We start from the raw sequence: 13410 nt of genomic DNA on the forward strand, positions 1-13410 counted from the left end.
TAGCAAATCCACTCCACAAACCAATACTGACTACGGGAGTTGTGAATGCATATAACAGGACGGATACAGTCGGTTAGATATATTTTGACGACAAAAAGCACTGAACGGGTTTAGACGATGTCAGTCTGAATGCACACACCCGACATCCATGAGGCACAGGTCAGATGCGATACTCGAAAAGGTAGGTAGCTAGGTAGCAGCTTTAGTACTGATTCAGCAGCGGCATTCCGGCGGTTTGTCGATGACCGCACGGATTGCTATGCTAATTGGTAACAAATATGATAACAAACATATTTACAACGGCCCTGGCCACCCCTGTCAAACTTCGATCCATTGTCTCCTCACAACCTCTGGGTACCCACGCGGACCTCAAAACGCCGTGTAAAATTGAGACGGCAAGCATCCAGTAGTTATGTTAAGTGGGGTGGAGAATAGAGTTGACCTGTGGAATAGTTCTGACTGACATTAAGGTAACGTGGTATGGTTGTCAGTTGCCTGGCCTTAGTTGAGTTCGGAAATTTCGCTCCCTTGCTGTACGTACTGATGAAAGACGCTCACTTACTTAGAAGGTTGAGTAAGTACTGGGAGGCGTTCATTTTCAATGGATATCTGAAAATTAGGACGTAGGAAAATGGAACTGTGAATACTGAAGAAAAACGAACCGGTTAGGAATAACAATTGTCAGAGACATTTCACCATGGCGCCAAGTACATTATCATAGGAGAAAGGCGAGTAGAACGTCATTTGAATTATAAATGTTTACACGTGAACTCACTAGGACCGTCCCTGGATCATACGAGATGGAGCTGGGTTTTTGGCCAGAAATATTTTCCCGTGATTCGTTGACATCAGAGAGTAAACCTTTCCTGGGAGGAAGTGCCCGCCCAACTGAGCTTTCTTCGTCTAGCTCCACATCACTGAAGTCTTCTAAAATTGATCACCGAAAATGAAAGCCCGTGAGGACAAAGTGGCCAAAAGAGGAACAACGGATGAAGTTCCTAAGCTCGGAAGATGAAATATTCAACTTCCAGTTTCTACCATCTGGCGGTCCGTTCACGAAAAAACATTCATAAACCAGTGGATTCATGCGTGGGCGGATTCGATCAAGATTTAGCATAATCACATGCTTGTATGGGAAAGGCGAGAAATCCGAAAAGAAAACATACATCATTTCGAATGTATTCCCCTTCATGAAGGAGAGGATAACATCGATCAGTCATATGCGATACACACGCATAGTAGAGGTTAACGATCATGGACGATACAGAATGAGGTCACGGCAGGCCAACGGGCTGCGGTTGTCAAGAGATTGGGTAAATCAGTCAGAAAAATTGCCAGTCAGGTGCGGCCTGATCAGCCTAACACACACTCAAGAAACGCCAGGGGATAGAAGGTACATATAATATGGAGCACAACAGGTAGTACCCACTCGCTGTGTCATCACTACCCCGGAAAAAGGCGGCTCCGGCACTAAACTGAAGCGCCATGTGGTTGTCTACAGAGCTAAAATGATGAACAGTTGTGCTGCAGTGGTGGTCATGGAAAAGCAAGGTTGACGTCAGGGGAACATATCTCATGACATGTACGCACCAACACGCGATAACCGGGTACACACTGAAATCTTCGGGAAAAAATAACAGCTAAAGAACATCACAAACGAGAGATTCTGCTGGATTCTAGGTGAGTTTCTCGCGTAGCCAAATTTGTTTCCAAATGAGTGTATCCCGCTAACAGCTAAGGAACTTGACGCCAATAAACAAGGGCGTCCAAAACTCGTTAAAGAAGAATAAGGAGGCTACAGAATAAACTGCTGAGGTTGTGTCTCTCTGTTTAAGGTAGCTACGCAGTGTTCAATAAGAAAAGAGTAAATAAACAGCGTTCTACCTCAACATGCTTGATAATGACGAACTGAGCTCAGTCGCATACACTAAATAACAGAGAACAGTTAGCACGCGGAAAAACCTACACATCAGAAATAAATCAAGAGATAAAACTTAGTGCGAACCACCGTAAAGACCGTTGCAGAACAATGTGGCCTGAAGTCACCAGATCTGCCTGTGTGAACACGTAGATTATCGGAAAAAAGATGCACGAATAAGTGGGTGGTAACCGTGGCGAACTTCAGAGCAGGACCTGCATCGTGTGCTCAAGTGAACTGCAAGCGCCTGACAGTTCCATTGACTTTGTTGTTGATCTGTTCGCCGAACTTGGTGGCTGGATTGCAAACGTTTCATCACCAATCGATGGGACATCGCCAGTGCGGGGTTGAGTTGAATGATCTTATCGTGCACTTATATCTATTGAACTTACAGACAGAATCTTCCCATCCAAGAAGCAATAATTAGTACAATTTAGTTTTACTTCAGTGGCTTCACCATACCTCACTAGGACACATGAAGACACTGCGACTTCGTTTAGGAATGGAGCAATCAACATCACGACCGTTATGAACACAAACAATTGTCGAATACAACAAAAGAACAGTTACCCCTAAGTGACTGTGCAAACAGAAAACGGGGATGCTGATTGAAAACGTCGTTGACAACGCATCGTCAGGGAGTTTCAGAACTAGCGAATTAACCACACAAACGATACTCAATATAAACGGAATGAGTCAACATTGCGAGTGTAGTGCATAGGACCAACAAAGGTACCCTCCACAACGATCGCAGGTAGATATTAGGATATGACAAACGTAATAGTGCTGGGAACTAAATGAATCCATATGTCGACGATGGGCATTCATGATGTCAGCAAGCGATAACTTGACTGGTATTATTAATTCTTTAAGAAAATTAAGTTGCAACTATTCCTAAATTCGCATTCAGACGCAAATGTTCTGCGACTCCAAAGACTAGCCAAACAACGCTGAAGCATAAACATTTTCACCTGTCCAGACGTAATGATTTAGGTGTGTCCAGCATGTGCTGTTTTAGTGGTGCTCGCATTTGAGATGTCTGGAGTTCAACGATGTACACTACTGATGAGCTTCAATCGAAGCGAAACTCAAATCCGGTTCTTTCCGTCTTTGGGGTGGGATAACATGAACAGTTGCGCCAAGACAGGAGAGTGACGATTCAAACAGGCGATGTGAATAGACCTGTTACGTGAAGTAAAACAAAACTGACGGCACATACCCTGGAGAGCAGAACAGTCATACCAGTAACATAGACGAATCAGTTGAAATGTATGTTGTATGAGATCGTCTGGGTATAATTGAAGGATTTACCCACACTTTCTCATTCACCTTATACACCTATTAACGGTACCAATCACAGGAAATAACGAGCGTCCGTTCCCCACAAAATTCCTCCTGTCGGTCACTCTCTAGTGCACGGCGACCCTGTCGAGGCCAAATTGCATTATTCCTATTATTACCATATCTCTACAAGGAACTTAAATCGGTTGACTATGTAACAGAGGAGTAGATAGCGTAGTCACTTACCATTTTGACTCCATTTCCGCAGAACACACAAGTTAACCGACCCGTTTTCTGAAGATAGTTGTTCCAAGAGACGATCCAAGGAGGAGAGATTTATGGACTCCGTAGGCGAAGATGGGATGGAATTCAAGTCGAAATCGTTCAATCGAACGAGGATATCACCTCTGGTAACATCACATACATCAGCGGCGCTACCTAATGAAAATGAAACATGGGCAGACGAAAAGAAAACAGCAGTTCTGTGAAAAACACAACTGCACTGTGCGGCGCAGAATACAGCCCTATAAAGAGGATTTCCTAGTGTGAATCACAGTCGTTTGTTAATCTCCACGGGACCTTGTTTGTCTGTACGTTCCGCCCCATACACGCATCGACTTACCACAAATACCAGCCATATAAGTTAGGGGAGTGTAAAATACGTGCGTTAGGTAATTAGAGAGGATGCGAAAAAAACAAAAGGAATTCAACCTGACAATGGAAAACATTGTGTCGATCAGTTCGGAAAATACCAACACCATTGTCAGTTGGGTCTGGGTCACAAGGATGCCCGTTGTAGGTAGAAGTAATATGTGATGAACGAGTGCTGTCAACAGTAAGGAGGGTCTGATTAGGCATGACCTTTCGGTTTAATATGCCAGTGCAATTTGTACCAAAGCTGATGGAATACATAGCAACAAGCTGAACTGTTAGCCGTAATGCGGCCGTGTAAAAATGCGGAAAACAGCATTGTTCCTTCCTGCCTCCCAAACCTAAAAGGATTACTTCTGTGTCTGATTGGAATTATGCCAAATCCATGTAATTAGCGTTTGAGTCTATGGGAATGGTACGAAAGGGATAGTTGTACAAGAAAAGTTTGGATATTGCATGGTGCAAGTTCAACGTGAATTTGTCCACATAAACGGAGGTATTCTAAAACATGAATACGAACAGATATCAATGAAATTCTTGTAGGCTTTTATACAGACCAGCTGAATAATTGTTTGGAGTTGACCAAAAAGCATGCGGCATACATTGGGAAGTCACTCTTGGAATACACAAGTAGCGTATGAAGAATAGGTGCCACGGAACCCTCTTGCCAAAACACCCATGCATCACTTCGTTTTGTTTCGATGACATTTCTACAGAACACCTCCATTCCTGTTTCAGGGTGACCACAAAATCAGTCCTCTAGCCATGAACGTTTACCACTTTGCACAATCCCTGTGCTAATATAATGGACGGGCCTTGATGCTGTGAAGGCCTGGAACACCGGACTACTTTGTCTGCAAACTACATACGCCTGTCTACTTAAGGCAATGAGCGGAGGTATTAAGCATTCGTGTGATGAACTCACTCACCACAGGCTCAGTAAAAACTCGAAAGTGATGACAAGCACCTTCGGGAAGCTCGGAAAACACTACAAACCAGCATTCCCATTGTTAGTCTGTTTTGGACAGGGGTCGTGATTGCAATACCCTATTGACAGGAAGGATGAGAAAACTCCACCACTGATTGCAGGTCTCAGGAGGTTTAGTAGAATGATAAGCGGCATTGTACTGTACCTGTTACTAGGCCGTGGGAGCCGAAGACGTTCACTTGTCTTCTAACAGTTTGCGGTTTTTAGGACTTTGTGCGTTTTTTAACGCGCCTCATGGACAGTTTAAGCAGTAACCACCGATTTCTTGGAGTTGGAAAATGCAAACTCGAAATGGAAGCTTTATCCGCCAAGTAAAACGGAGAATTAGCAATATTGAACTATTCATGAAAGTCTGTGCGTACGTTCCAACACTGAATAACCTAGTACTGCCACTAGTTGCCATGGGTAGACATGAGGAACGGATATTTGAGCAGAACGAAGCCGTGCTTCGCGCTTCTTGCACTATCCGAAGTTAACTTGTGCTCTGTTTCGTAAAGGTGTCGGCAAAACTACAGAGTTGACTTCCACCAAATTAAAATCCTATAGCATTGTGGACTGAGTTTACAGCTGCCCTGAAACATAAAGTGAGAAGCGTCGGTCAAAATCTTATTCATATACCAAAATTACCTATCGAGGTGACCTATGAAATCTTTGAGGCAAAAATTAGGAAATGCTATCTAAGCCTCTCAACCGCCTGCACCAATTTTGCTGTTCGCATTCCTTACAATAGGCTAATTCGTTAAAGTAGTGTGTAAATTGCGGGATTGGTTTCCGGCTAGACAAGTCACTTGCTGATACTTCTAACTATTCGGAATTAGGATGGAAAAATAGTGGTCCCATAATTTTGCCACTGAGTGTGCTATGTGCTGAATAGACCAGAATCATTCAGTGAAAAAGCCTAAATAGCAGTAGACCTCACGAGGTGCGAATCAAGCACAGTCCTTGAAACCAACGTATCACGTGAGAATTCTTGAGTTCAGTGATACACATGACACAATATATCCCAAAACACGCGAAAAGAGTTGTGATGGTAGAAACAAGTAGGCGCCAGGTATGCGAAAAAATCACGTGACCTACGAATAGAACAGTTGACCAGAATGACCACCAAATGCTAATCAAGTAGCCACAACACATGCGTTTTCGCATCAAGCCTACACCCGACGGAATGTAACTGACTCGGAAGCTCGACTGAATGTGCAAAGTATCTGTTTTTGCTTGATGTTCAATAGGCTGTAGATTACATCTCCACATCACAAGCAGTCAAGTGTACACATCAATCGGCGCACATGGTTAGAGCTAGATCGGCAACGATCAATCGACTGCATTGAACCAACAGTGAGCATAAAGAAGGCCACACTGAGTGAGGATTAATTTGTTCTTCCACGCAAAAAAACAGAGAAAAAGCAGAGAAATTAGAGAACTTCTGTGAGGGAGACAGGGGAAATCTCCTGCTGGCGAAATTTGCCCCAAGAATGGTGCGAGCCTACAACTTAGGTGTAGCAGATTACACATCATGGCGCATTCGCGCTGGGCGTAAACTATGTTCACTCCTGCGCGGATTATAGACATTCATGTCAGACACTACATTGAGATACCGCGCATTGTCCTCGAGTTTCAACAATGAAGAAGCACTCATTTACACACAAATCTGTTTTAAGCGGAAGACTAAGATGAATCTCCTATTAGCGCTATTATTCCACAGAATGTGCTGCACAAAGATCATCTAATGTTTCAGTAGGCACGATATTCGAGAGAACGCGGCATACTTTCTTGAAAGAACGCTACTCACAAGGGTGCTGGAAACACTTCAACAACCAACGACCGGTTTTGCACATCTTCAGGATCATCAAGTAGGCGCAATCCGTCAACCTTATGTTCGAATTAAACCCAAATTGTACGAAATTAGCGAAGCATTTTCAGGTGCGCACTAATTTCAAGGGCTGCACCTACCTGATGAGATAAAGAAAGGCGAAAGCGGTTTTGGGTTGTCGAATATTTTTTTTCAGCGACTTTATCGGTAGTTTCCTTCGCGAAAGCACTAGCTTGCAATAAGATAAGAAACCATTATTCTTACCTATATGCTATGACCAATCACCAGCAGACCCATAGGCGTCCACGACCCACTCCCACTTTACGTTCACCATATCTAGTGGTTTCCTGTGAGGTTCACTTCAGATTACCTTCTCCCACAAATACACTGCGGACGTGATTCAATGATTCCTTCCAGGAGAAACCTCTACGAATAGATGCCACCTCTTTGTATAGTTCACGGTTGAGTTCTTTATCATACAGAACCTAACCTGGAGCTTCCGTCTACTAAGAGAGCCCCTCCCAAAATGAAAGCTGCATGTGAATTTTCTTCACCTGTTCAAAACACTTCGAGGGTCAAAGCGCGGTCTACCTGAAAAATCAGAGAACGCCGGAGATACCGCAGTTCTTTGATTGGGCTTTGGAAAGTGAACAATTTGTTTGCATTGTTTCGGTGTGTAATTCACACACTCCAAATGTAAGAATGAATAGGATTGAACCGGAAATTCTCATTCTGAGTAAAAAGAATGCGTCATGTAATTGATATCCTCGCTGTACCGAGATCTTGTTACATTAACATGGTCTTCGTACGTATTTTGTAAGACGTACTAGGTACATGCGTGTACAAACGGTGGAGAACCTAGCGCAGTAACGCTAGGCCATCTCAGACAACATTAAGAAGTAAAGTCGTGATCACATGTTAGACATGTGATCATTTCTACTGCGGATCACTCACACGTTGAATAGACGAAGAAACAGTTTCACTTAAGCAATCAGGATGGTTTGGAAGGCCTCGGATGTGAACATCAAAGCAAGGGAAGGTAAACCTACGAACCAGACAAAAATCACAAGCATTAGAAACTTAAGCTCCCTATAGGGTGGAATGCGTGAATCGATCACCCGCTCAGTAGGCTAGCGAGGCTTTACCAGTTCCGGCAACCGTATGAGGGGGGAGGGGGTCGACATGGGAGCAATGTGTTCGTTCCAGTCAAAAGATGGGACTTTATCACGAAAGCCGGGCAAAACTCACAAGACTTCGACACGTACGGCACGGGCATGACATCAGATTGTTCAACGGACTGCACAATGCTACAATGTACTTGCTTCTGTCACGTTGGTCAAAAGAGTTGGTACTGGGGGTAAAAACAGAAATGCTCAATGCATGATCATCCGTGTCTCTCAGCGTTGCTTGGGGCTTATGTGAACACTCAGCTAACAATAATGTCAAAAGGTTTCCCGGAAAAGCCACCACAGATGAGTTACTCACACTACATGACCAACGCCGATTGGAACCAATATCTCAGGTTCCTCTGTCCCAGGAAAGTGCAGAACGAAAATGATTCAAACATGATCAATGTGAGAACAGCCAACCCAGTTGCCATCTCCCAAGATATGGAGCTCCAGATGAGAAACCCAATTCAGGAAGACCTACAGACATGTGTCTGCAAAATGGGGGTGTAAACACACAAAGACAGGATGCATTTATTCTGAAGACAGGGTGTGCTTCAAAATAAATAGAAAAGCTTTTGGCAGTGTGGATGACGACAGGATTAGCATACGAAATGCAGAATGTTGAACAACCGAAGTAGAGTTTTTGTGACGCACAGGGTGAAACCACACTCAATGAACCAGTTATCCACGCAGCTTACCGATTTTCACGCGCTCCACCACAAATGGGGCAGTCTCTAAGGGACCTTCAGCCCGTAAAGTGAGACCCCATCGAGGTTCAGAGGTTTTCATCAACGGATGAATACGAATTTTGACTTCCTTATATTCCTTTGGGGAGAAAACACGCGATTGCGCCGGTTCGACCGCAATTTCCCTGTTTTGGGAGGCGCTCCCCTGAGGCGGTTGTGGACTGTCGACTGAAATCACATCAGAAATAATATTATTCACAGGCTGAGTCTGAGAATATGAGGCAATGTGTCCGGGTTGGACTTCAGGTTGGGAATCAGGAACGGCAGTTCCATCATCGAAGATTTCCACTACAGGCTGAGAATCCGAAACGACACTGATAATGTTGATAGGTTCGATTGCAGGCTGGGGAATAAGATGTACGGCAACAGGGCAGATTCAAGGATTAGCACTTAAAGGATCAAATTCGGAGAATAATATACACAGACCCAGGGGACATAAAATCATCAAAACAATAGAATTAAGCTCAAATGAGACTGTACCTCAATATGAGATTATTCACAAACGATTGAACCACGCTCACCGAAGTTCATAACGTTTTTCTGTCAAGCCAAGTTCTAAGTTTCTTGACCATTTGACAGATAAATAAATAAGGCCGTTTCAGGATTAGTGGCAAACCCGTGCGGGATCGTGCATATTACAGGTCAAGATCGTTTCTTTTATTCTGCTTTCACGACCATTGCAACCAAAAACATGCGAAATGGCAGTGCACAACGTATCTTCTAAGTGATTATTGGCCCGAATACGATTATGGATGACTGGTAATGTTATGAAGCAATGTAACAAAACGACCTAATACCCTTCCAAGAAAACGTCCACAAGAGTGACGATAATTGCCCTCTATCAGGGGAACTAAAACTGACCTATCTGAAAATACCGCATGAACAGACTGACCGGGAGCAGACCTGAAGCAAGCCTCAGGGAACGTAACAAACTTGGCAATCCTCAAAAGGCTTCTCCCAGTGAGGAGTGACTGTGTCTTTAAAGTGGATACACTGTACAAATAGAATCACTACTACTAAACTACACACACCAAAAAATTTAGTGGAATGACAGAAACAACATACTTACGGAAAAGATGCAATCATGCAAACAAAGGGGACCAGTTAGACCGGACAAAACAACAAGAGGATAAAGATGCATAAAAACTTACACGAGGACCCAAAGAATCGGAGTGATCCACAGGGTATGGTATGCTGGACTCTAGCTTTTGAGCAACAGGCTGAATTACTTCATCGTTTTGGTCCACGTGTGGTTGTGCCAGCTCCGCATCCAGTGAAGACGTCTCTTCGCTTAAGTCGAAAACATTTATCCCCCCACCTCCAGTGAGTAGTGCCATCCCCGGACTACTAGGGGGTACGGGACGAATTATATCAGTTGTCGGAATGTAACAATTGGTAGAAAGGCTTCGTTGACTTCTGTCATGAAAGAGAGAGGAAACCGATCCGATAGAAAACAGTGTCAAGCCATATTCTTGAAAATCATCATTTCGCCGTGCAAACGCTGTCGAAACCTTTTACAACAAACAATATGCTGCAATAATGATAATCACTTCTGGCTAGTTCCGTGAATTCGCTATCGTCTTGTTTCGAGGAATAAGCAACTAAGCGATAGCTTTTACGGAGAATCGCCCCTAACCATCAATGAAGACAGATGAGTTTCAAAGGGTTCATTTCTAAGAAACAGAAACAGTTTAAGCCGTCCGTCAGCAGTATGCAATTCTGAACCAAGAACAAGCAAAATATATTGAGACGACAGGGAATTACTTCAACTCCAAGTCTAGATCAGGTGTACTGTTCAAAGTCTAGTTTCATCTTGGTATAAGAGTTTATTACACGGTGTGACTTGGGAACTGCACGATGTAGATAAACCATTTATTACATAGAGCAAGGCCAGGCTGACGAATGAGCCACTTATTCAATAAGTTGATCACGGAAAAATCTTCTATCAAATGAAACTGATGCAGGGAAAGCAAATAACGCTAGTACAAATTCTTGCCGAAAGAGAAAAATTTGTTTCTTGCAGACATGTCGCTTGTATGATATTCAGGGAATGCTTCCACTCTGCATGGTTTGTTTTCGAAGGTTTGGTTGACAAACTGACTTTGCATTGGTGTCCGTAAGCCCGATCGGACTTCGGTAGATAAAACTGGAAAAAATATGCCGCTTGGTTGTTGGTCTGTCTGTCGCCGAGCTTGGCAGTTGGATTGCAAAAGTTTCATCACCAATCGAGGTGACATCGTCAGTGCACTCAACCCTACACTGACGATGTCACCTCGACTGGTGATGAAACGTTTGCAATCCAACTGCCAGGCTCGGCGAACAGACCAACAACCAAACAGCGCACCCGAGCTACCTATATTCCACAACATTGCTAACACATGCTGGTATTTTCCCGAAGGGAATTATATTATTCAACATTCACTAGACAGTTTTATGCGATTTAATTCCAGACCAACTACACTGGGAACGCAGAGAAAACTTTGAGATGGGACTAAACGTGGTACTGTAAAGAAATCTGTCAAATCATATTATCCATCTAGCTGTGCCCTAGAAAGACACAGAAGGTCTCTGCCTTAGGCATATTCAACAATGTAAAATCTTGGTCACCGACTGCTAATTTTGAGGTGACAGTCCGGCAAAGAATGAGAAAACCAAACGAAATGCTTTTATGTAATAGAAACATGCCACTACTTGCAGATAGGTAAAATAGATTGACAGGCAACTAAAAAATAAAGACTATGATATCTATTGCAAAATTTACGACCAACATGAATGTACTTTATTTGGCGCATCCTATCACGAATGGCTTCTTGTTTTTTCTTCTCTTCTGCAACCTGTGCCTCCTCCAGCGAGGTCATCTTGGTTGCTTGCATTCTTGAAGCTTTCCGGCGTCTTTCGCGCCAAGCATCTAGATCCTGAAACGTCAATTATGATAAAAAGTCATGGGAAGACTAAATGACAGGCCGAAAAACGACATAGACTACCTTTTGGAACAAACATCAAGCCGAATAGAGATACAAAGGACAAGAATGGACATAGAAGCTATCTATTTTGCAGCCGCAAACTGATACCCCGTTTAAGAAAAGTTAGGAATGTCATTTGTCTTGTGTACGGAGTACAATTCCCATCATGCGACTTTTGCCGAACGATCGTATCAGCTGATCAAAATGAAGTGACCGACGTTCAGAGTCGACTAGGCCACCGATCTAACCGTTGATGAAGCGAAAGAAAATCCAGAAAGAGGACACGTTTGTGACCACATGGTAAGTGAATAAATTAGATGCAAACGCATACATAATTGAACCTGATGTGTTGAAGAAAGTGCAACGGAACAAACGTTTAGGCCAGTCGATACCTGCAGGTGCAACAGTGTGGAACCGGTAGCACAGCGAAACGGAATTAATAAGTAAGAATTCATTGAACAGAATGTGTCAGAACCTGATGATGCAGTGCTCCATCTGAAGAGCCACATATCGTCAAATATTATAACACCGTGTCAACCTGGAGAAACCAGAACCGTGTATTTAACTACAAGTGCTGGTGAGCCTCGGAAAGAGCAAAACAGCTGTTCATCATCCCGCCAATTATGATTTTACAACACTTCCCTTAAAAACCACACCACATTCATCCTGGTGCCGAATGATTTTTGAAAGGGAATAACCAGCATCGATCGCAAATGATAGTCTTACGGGTACACATTATGGTGATCGATCGCTTTGTAAGAGCAGTCTTAAGGAAGTCTATCTTCTGACTAGTGAATGATGGAGTTAGATTAACGCCACCGCTTTCTACCTACTTCTTGTTAGGCAACTACCGGGATTTCATTTGTACACAGCAGTAAAGCGATTCACTGTAAGTTTAATGTAGCGAGCTGCACAATGTAAAAGGTGTAAACTTCTATGAAAGAGAGCCACACAATGGCCATTAGTCCAGATACCTCTCATTTACAGTAAATCAAGTCAATCAAATTCATTGAATTTTCCAGCTTCGGTTGAGCTCGGGTCGTCCGAGTGACCATAGCGAAGTGAAACGACAATAACAAGTGTAATAACTTCATCCGTCGTGACTCGAACATAGTTGACTGGAAAAAAGTTCCACTTGTGTAGGAAAAACCGTTCTCACAAAAGGACATAAAACTAAATTTAGTCGACTGAGTTGTAAACTGAGATAACTCAGTTATACAGCCTGGACTGATAATGGATTAGTCCAAACAGTCCCGAAATTCGATTACAAAATTCCGACAAAGGTACCTAATAAAACAAAATCGCTGCATATTTCACATAATCAACAGCCACCCAGTTGATGAACATGAGCTCTTCAATACCTGTGTTTGTACAGAGATCATAACAGATAGGTGGTATTCAAAAGGACCATATGCGCCTTAAACCAAGAATTTTGACTGCGGGGCAGCGACTGGTGTGCTTCATACAACGAGAATAGCTCCCAGTTTGAGAAACACGCCACTACATACTACAGCACCAACTCAGGGTGCTGCCCAATGACCAGCCTGTGGATGTCGCGTGAGATCCGTTAACGATAATTGAACAGGTCGCTGGGGTACGCAGACCGATGTAACACGACAGAGCCTATTTTCTTCGCGCACTTTGGACGTTACTCGTGCATTGAAACGAGAAATCTAGACAGTAAAATCTGAATCGAGACTAGTGTTGCAGCGCCTCAAATACTGGCTTCAGGATGCCTCAAACAGGAAAAGGAATAAAGACAGATGAAGCAGCCTGGTGTTAGTCTATCACAGTTTGAAACAATTAACCATATAATCCAGGTACTAAAACCACCATTCAGATCAGCCTGCGACTGTATTTTGTACATTTAACCGATCACAGACC

The 13410-nt window shown here is 43.3% G+C and overlaps 1 protein-coding gene across 1 annotated transcript in view; it reads right to left on the reverse strand.

Moving 5' to 3' along the window:
* The window catches only part of T265_02843 (hypothetical protein), a gene marked incomplete at both ends in the record, with an annotated part of 66861 nt that overhangs the window by 24118 nt on the left and 29333 nt on the right, over window positions 1–13410 (reverse strand). The window contains 6 exons of the mRNA XM_009167187.1: window positions 563–609; window positions 776–927; window positions 3446–3637; window positions 8516–8906; window positions 9715–9979; window positions 11342–11478. Of these exons, the coding sequence (XP_009165451.1) occupies window positions 563–609; window positions 776–927; window positions 3446–3637; window positions 8516–8906; window positions 9715–9979; window positions 11342–11478 (1184 nt within the window). The remainder of the gene's footprint in view (window positions 1–562; window positions 610–775; window positions 928–3445; window positions 3638–8515; window positions 8907–9714; window positions 9980–11341; window positions 11479–13410) is intronic.

Source organism: Opisthorchis viverrini (genome assembly GCF_000715545.1).
Source record: "Opisthorchis viverrini unplaced genomic scaffold opera_v5_37, whole genome shotgun sequence".
Classification (NCBI taxonomy): domain Eukaryota; kingdom Metazoa; phylum Platyhelminthes; class Trematoda; order Opisthorchiida; family Opisthorchiidae; genus Opisthorchis; species Opisthorchis viverrini.